This window comes from Otolemur garnettii, unplaced genomic scaffold (assembly GCF_000181295.1).
Source record: "Otolemur garnettii isolate 467f Iridium unplaced genomic scaffold, OtoGar3 scaffold00018, whole genome shotgun sequence".
Lineage (NCBI taxonomy): Eukaryota > Metazoa > Chordata > Mammalia > Primates > Galagidae > Otolemur > Otolemur garnettii.
Window position 1 is genome coordinate 17244992 of NW_003852413.1, and position 7831 is coordinate 17252822.

The following is a 7831-nucleotide window of genomic DNA, read 5'->3' on the forward strand; positions in this document are numbered from 1 at the left end:
GGTTGCTAAGAAACTAATCAGCACCACATCTATTTACTATAAAGATTTAAGAAAGGGAAATGATTTTATGAGTTAAACTTCTTTATTGGTCAGAATCCAAAAGATGTCAAGTTTCCAGCTGCTAAGAATGTATTAGATAAAAGCAAGAAACCATAATTTTGATAACTATGAAAAAGTAGTTTGTGATGAGCTGCTTAGAAAATGTAGAAATTTCATTGTCGGAATCCTTTGAAACTTATCCGTTTTCTTTTTCTTCCTGTTTCTGTGTCACTTTCACTGATTACTGACGAGGAAGAGAATCCAGAGTTGTGAAAGGAATTTCTATATGTGTAGGCATCAAATAATCTTAAGTCCTTAGGAGAAAGTAATTCTTGGCAAACATTCCATGACCATGTATAAGCAGAAAATGTGTCATAAAAGGACTCATTTTTAGTTTCTATCCCAACCAAATCTCCTCGGATTTTCTGCCAGAGGTTTAGCATATCCTTCCGGTGCTCAAGGGCAATTCCTAAATTATAGTTGTCTGTAGCTCTCTTCACCTGCAGTGAGAAAGCAGAAGTTTATTAGTTACCATAATTATCTTTAATTTATGGACCACAATTATAGATATTCCAAGAGTTATATTCCCAGGCCTTGAAAGTCACTGAGCCTGTACATTGGGTAGTGCCTCTTTAGAACATATGGGCTAGGAGCTGATGGACAATCAAAACGTATTACTCAGGGCTCACCCCTGTAATCCTAGCACTCAGGGAGGCTGAGGCAGGTGGATTGCCTGAGCTAACAGGTTGAAGACCAGCCTGAGCCAGAGTGAGATCTCGCCTCTAAAAACACCTGGGTGTTGTGGCAAGTGCCTGTAGTCCCAGCTACTTGAGAAGCTTAGACAAGAGAATCACTTAAGCCCAAGAGTTTGAGGTTGTTGTGAGCTGTGATGCCACAGCACTCTATTGAGGGTGATAAAGTGAGCCTCTGTCTTAAAAAAAAAAAGTATTACTCAGCAACAATGAGATAAGAATATTAAAAATACAATGAACTAAAATAGGAAGAAGTGTGGGATGGTAAACGTCTCCGGATATAACAGGAGTCCAAAGATGGGCCCTAATTCAGCCTGGGACAGGAAGAACCACCTGGGAGAAGCTGAATGGGTCCTCAAGGATTTGATCAAATTGAGGGAGTGAGTTGTCATGGGGAGGTGTCATAGGGAGAAGGGATAGCATAAACAAAAGCTCAAAGGCAATAAACATCTGGAGTTAGTAGGAGGGTATAGGGACTTGGTATGGCTGGAGTATCAAGTTTAAAGCAGGAAGGAAGGAGTAATGATGGAGGAGAGGCAGGCCCTTAGACTTAATCATGTAAGTCAGTGATCTCAGTGGAGGGTGTGGAGAGCCCTTTCCTCTGCCAACGTCATGCTGTAGGGAGCCACTGTTTTGGCAGGAAGTGAGATAAATCCCTTAGTTGTGTGGAGCAGAAAAACCCTGTCATTTTTTTTTTTTTTTTTGAGACGGAGCCTCAAGCTATCCCCCTGGGTAGAGTGCCATGGCATCACAGCTCACAGCAACCTCCAACTCCTGGGCTCAAGCGAGTCTACTGCCTCAGCCTCCCAAGTAGCTGGGACTACAGGCGCCCGCCACAACGCCTGGCCATTTTTTGGTTGCAGCCATCATTGTTGTTTGGTGGGCCCGGGCTGGGGATTCGAACCTGCCACCTTAGGTGTATGTGGCTGGCGCCTTAGCCGCTTGAACCACAGGCGCTGAGCCAACCCTGTCATTGTTGAGAGGGACAGAATCACTTTTAAGCAGGACAGTGACATGGTTAGACCTTCATGCAGCTGTGTGGAGAATAGTTGGAGGGCAAGAGCTCTAAGGAAACCAGGCTGGAAACCTGATGAGGGCCTTAATTAAGGTAGTGGTAATAGGGACAGAGTGAAGAGGACAGACTTGAAATATCTTTAAGAGAATGAAAGGGGCTAGTCTTGGTTAGTGGATGTGAGGAATGAGTAAAAAAGTCTAACTTAATGATGACTCCTGGTCTCATAGCTTCAGTGACTATGTAGATGGTGGTATCAACAACTGAGGCAGTGAATCACCCAGCCAGAGCCAGTTTGACACAGAAGATAATGAGTTTGGTTTTGGACATGTTCAATTCCTTATGAGACATACATAGTGGTATAAATCTTCATTATGTGGTCAGTGAGATAGAAGTCTAGGTTAGAGACAAATTTAAGAGTTTTTAGTATATAGGTGGCAGCTAAAACACAGAGCATAGATTGAGATAGCCCAAGGAATACTCTACCTAGCTGTTTTTTCATCTAATGCAGAAATTACCAGTGTTCTGCTCCAGTTGGGTCACTGGGATGCAAACTATTGATCTTCTCAAGTGTCTCAGTCTTTGGGGCAGCTGATGCCTCAGAGCCAGAGGCCTCTGAAAACAGCCTTCATTTACTTTACTGTGAATTTGTGCCATGAGGAGACAGAGGTTGGGAGTGAACTCTTTTTTCTTTCTTTCTTTCTTTCTTTTCTTTTCTTTTCTTTCTTTCTTCCTTTCTTTCCTTTCTTTCCTTTCTTTCCTTTCTTTCCTTTCTTTCCTTTCTTTCTTTCGACAGTCTTACTCTGTCACCCAGGCTAGAGTGCTGTGGCATCATAGCTCACAACAACCTCAAACTCCTGGGTTCAAGGGATCCTTTTGCCTCAGCCTCCCAAGTAGCTGAGGCTACAGACACCTGCCACAATGCCCAGCTAATTTCTCTATTTTTAGTAGAGACAGGGTCTTGCTCTTGGTCAGGCTGGTCTTAAACTCCTGAGCTCAAGGGATCCTCTGGTCTTGGCCTCCCAGAGACAGGATAAAAGGCATGAGCCATCACGCCTAGAGGGAAGCTCATTCTTGTGATCTTGTGCATGCAGCACTGAACATCTGTAATTCCATTTATCTCAATATATTCCTTCTACCCATTTCCTTCTCCAAACTTAGGGTAGGAACTGTGTATTTTATTCTGTGGCATCTCCTCATATAAGGACATCTTATTGAACAAATAAATGGGTCAGTATATACAAATGAAGGGTTGCGTATACTGAACAAATGAATGGGTGAGAAGAGCAATAGGATGGGACGACAAAACTAGGAAATATCAATCCTTAAAGAATAAACATTCAGGCAAGAGAAGAGGGAGGAAAGAACACAGAGCTACAAGGAGCAACAAAGATGCAGTATTGGAAAGGCCAAGGAAGTAGAATTATCTGGGAGAGCTGGATTATTAGTATCAAATGCAGAGGGAGGTGCTGTAAAATAGATAACATCCCTGTCTATCTTTGTAGGGTACAAAGTTTGCTGAGAAGTCAGGGCACAAAAGTAGCTTTATGGTTAAAAGTGTGTATTCCAGCCAGGCGCAATGGCCCACTCCTATAATCCTAACACTTTGGGAGGCTAAGATGTCAGTATTGCTTGAGATAAGGAATTCGAAATAAGCCTGAGCAAGAGTGAGACACCCCTCTCCTCCTTTCTCTACCAAAAATAGAAGAAATTAGTCAGACGTGGTGGCCTATGCCTAGTCCCAGCTTCTATAGAGGCCGGATGCAGTGGGAGGCCGAGACCAGTGGATAGCCTGAGCTCACAGGTTTGAGACCAGCCTGAGCAAAAGGCAAGACCCTGTCTCTACTAAAAATAGAAAAACTGAGGCAAGAGGATCACTTGAGCCTGAGCTGGAGGTTGCTGTGAGCTATGATATAACAACAGTCTACCCAGGGCAACAGTGTGAGACTTTGTCTCAAAAAAAAAAAAAGAAAAAAAAGAGTCTGAGACAGGAGGATTGCTTGAGCCTAGGAGTTTGAGGTTAGAGTAATAATGACACCACTGCATACTAGCCTAGGAGCAGAGTGAACCCTTGTCTCAAAAAAGAAAAAAAAACAAAAAACCCAACCCCCCCCCCTTTTTCTTTGGAAACAGTCTCACTTTGTCATCCTTGGTAGAGTGTCGTGGCATCATAGCTCACAGCAACCTCAAATTCCTGGGCTTAAGTGATTGTCTTGCCTCAGCCTCCCAAGTAGTTGGGACTACAGGAGCCTGCAACAATACCCAGCTATTTTTAGAGATGAGGTCTTGCTCTGCCTCAGGTTGTTCTCGAACCTGTGAGCTCAGGCAATCCACCTGCCTTGGCCTGCCAAGTGCTGGGATTATAGGTGTGAGCCAATGCACCCGGCCAAAAAGTGTATATTCTTGAACCATATTTCCCATGTTTATAATTCTTATTACATATTAGCTATGTATTTTTGGCAAATCACTTAACCTCTCTGTGCATCTCTATGAAATGACAAGAAATGATAACAGTGCCTCGCTTAAGGTGGTGTTGTGATAATCAAATGAATCAGCACTGTGTATCACTTGCAAAGCACAATGGCTAATACTTAGGAGCTATTATTATCATTGTTTTAGCTGCTGTAATAAAGATGCTTTCACTCACCACTATTCTCTGAGTACACCCCTCACAGTAACTGTTGTTTACTACCTTAGTGTGCTATTTCCAGGATGAAGCAAATGAATGTTTCAGAAGTGAGGCTGGGTATAGCTGCATAAGTGATTACCAGGATGAAATTATAACGCTTAACATTAGAATCCATTTGATGGTGGAGCCAGAAATGTTGTCATTACAATGGGTTAAAATAAGAAACAATCTTGTCTCATTTTGAAAGCATAGAGCAGATAAAAATTCTCTTGGTTTCATGGTGTAGTGATGAAGTAGAAAATACTTTTTCAGTGCCTCGTATGAAGGGATTCAGCAGTGAATACTCACCTGGTGTTTAATAGCAGCTGCATCAGCCACTGTCCAAGTCTGCTTTTTCTTGAACATTTGAGCAATTTCGAGGAGGTCATCTGAATAGCCGGAGGCAGGGTCTATAGGCTTTGCATTTGGTGCCTTTATGCATATTTACAAAAGAAGGTTAGTAATATGTTTCAGTTTGAATTAGGCAACAACAAAGCTATAATAAACAAATAAATTTTATTATGAAAAGATTCGTATATAATTTATAAGGTTATTACTACACTACTGTCAATTGTTTTGGAGCACCTAGGAGAGCACCGTGTGTAGATAGGTATTTGGTAAATTCCCATTAATAATGATGAAGCCTTGTCCTAAGAGACCTACAGACCACTTGGTTTTCTTTCTTTCTTTTTTTATTTTGAGAGACAGAGTCTCACTTTATTGCCCTTGGTAGAGTGCCATGGCGTCACAGTGCACAACAACCTCCAACTCTTGGGCTTAAGCGATTCTCTTGCCTCAGCCTCCTGAGTAGCTGGGACTACAGGTGCCCGCCACAGTGCCGGGCTATTTTATGTTGCAGTTTGGTAGGGGCCGGGTTTGAGCCCACCACCCTCAGTATATAGGGCTGGCGCCCTACCCACTGAGCCACAGGTGCTGCCCTAGACTGCTTGATTTTCATGTGGAAAGGATATGGAGGAGCCAACACCATCATGACCCCAACTTTCCAAGCCATCAAAAAGCACCAAAAATGACTATGGTTTCCATAGAGTACAACCTCTGTTACTCTCAAACTTCCCCTGGGAACTAGCCATCTCTTTCCCCTGTTCCTGGGCTGGTGAACAATGCTGATGAAAATCATGTAAATATGCTGATTGCTTTCATGCATATTTCCTTTTCTTCATTTGCTGTTAACTCTATTGCCATCAAGGCAGGGTGCAGTGGCTCATGCTCATGCCTGTGATCTTAGCACTCTGGGTGGCCTAGGTGGGTGGATTGCCTGAGCTCAGGGATTCAAGACCAGCCTGAGCCAGAGCAAGACCTCATCTCTAAAAATAGCCAGGTGTGTGGCAGGCATCTTTAGTCTCAGCTAAATTGGGGGGCTTAGGCAAGAGGATACCTTAAGCCCAAGAGTTTGAGGTTGATGTGAGCTATTATGCCATGGAACTCTACTGAGGGCGACAAAGTGAGACTATCTCAAAAAAAAAAAGAAAGAAAGAAAACAAAAAGTTCTATTACCATCCTCATAGCGGCTGTTGGAAAACCAAACCTTCCAAATCTCTCAGCTGGTGAGATATCTCTTTAAAGCTATCTAATATGAATTCTCTTCACTTTTCTTTCTGTCTTAGGATTTCTCCATCCTTTAGCTAATTTTCTCTCCTTCCCTCTCAAGTGTAGGAGATCTTAACTTCGGTTTTCCTCTCTCAAGGGCTGGGCTTCTGGGTATTTGGCTTGTGCAGTTAGCCAGTCCTCTTTCTTACTAGGAGGGCCCTACGTCTGGCTTAATGTTTTGCTATTGCTGTCCTGAAATTACTTTTTTTTGAGACAGAGTCTCACTCTGTTGCTCCAAAGTAGTGTGCTGTGGAGTCATAGATCACAGCAACCTCCAACTCTTAGGCTCAAATGATCCTCTTGCCTCAGACTTTCGAGGGCTGGCACTATAGGTGGCCCACCAAGGACACTCAGCTAGTTTTAGAGACAAGGGTCTTGCTCTTGCTCAGGCTGGTCTTGAACTCCTGAGCTCAAGGAATCCACCTGCTTTGACCTCCTGAACACCTGGCCTGCTATCTTAAAATTCTTGATTATTTGCAAGCAAAGGACTCTACATTTTTATTTTTCACTGGGCCCTGAAAATTATATAGTCAGTCCTGTCTCTCTCTCCTATATTAAATTTTTCTTTCCCTTGAGGAGTGGTTTTTAGCCCTGGCTGCATGTTGGAACTTTAAAAAATACTGACACCTGGGTCCCACCATAGACTACTGATTTAATGAGACATGGTGGTAGCTTTTTTTTTTTTTCCCATACTAAGACCCTGGGACTTCATTATTTTTTGAGACAGAGTCTCACTTTGTTGTCCCAAGCTAGAGTGCTATGGTGTCAGCCTAGATCACAGCAACCTCAAACTCCTGGGTTTGATTGATCCTCCTGCCTTAGCCTCTGAAGTAGCTGGGACTACAGGTGCCCACCACAATGCCTAGTGCTATATATATATATAATATATATACATATGTCATATTATATATATATATGTCATATTATATATATATATATATTTTTTTTTTTAGTAGACATGAGGTCTCACTCTTGCTCAGGCCAGTCTGCACTGGGCACAGGGTTTTTAAAAAGCTCTCTTAAGTGATTCTATTATGCAGCTAAGATTGAGACAGCTTTAAAGGTCCTTCCTCCTGTCTACAAATATGCTTAAGTGTTTCAAGTCCCAAAATAACTTTGCTAGATACTGATTCTACAGTAAGTATTAGTTACACTTCACTCTTTCTTTCTTCTTTTTTTCTTTCTCTCTCTCTCTGTTTTTTTTTTTTTTTTTTTTTGAGACAGAGTAACTCCATGGTCATAGGCTGAGTGCTGTGATATCATAGCTCAGAGCAACCTCAAATTCTTGGGTTCAAGTGATCTCTTGCCCCAGCCTCCAGGGTAGCTGGGACTACAGGCACCCGCCACATTGCCAGCTAGCTTTTCTATTTTTAATAGAGACAGTCTGGTTCTTGTTCAGGTTCGACTCAAACTCCTGAGGTAATCCATCTGCCTCAGCCTACTGGAGTGCTAGGATTATAGGTGTGAGTCACCATGCCCCACCTACTTTTTCTTAATAGGGATTGATTTACTTATTTTTGTCTGCTTTATCAATTTCTGGAGTTTCTAGATAAAATCTCCCACTGTGATTATGGATTTGCTTGTTCATTTAATAACTATCAGAGGCTGAGCATGGTAGCTCATGCCAGTAATCCTAGCACTCTGGGAGGCTGAGCTGGGTCGATTGCCTGAGCTCAAGGTTGGAGACCAGCCTGAGCCAGAGCGAGACCTCATCTCTAAAAATAGCTGGGTGTTGTGGCAGGCACCTATAGT

The 7831-nt window shown here is 42.7% G+C and overlaps 1 protein-coding gene across 1 annotated transcript in view; it reads right to left on the reverse strand.

Annotated features, from left to right (window-relative positions):
• Window positions 1–212: 212 nt before the first annotated feature.
• Window positions 213–7831, reverse strand: part of EFCAB3 (EF-hand calcium binding domain 3) — a 30400-nt gene continuing 22781 nt past the window's right edge. The window contains exons 7-8 of the mRNA XM_012802867.1: window positions 4781–4903; window positions 213–539 (exon numbers count right to left, since the gene is read on the reverse strand). Of these exons, the coding sequence (XP_012658321.1) occupies window positions 213–539; window positions 4781–4903 (450 nt within the window). The remainder of the gene's footprint in view (window positions 540–4780; window positions 4904–7831) is intronic.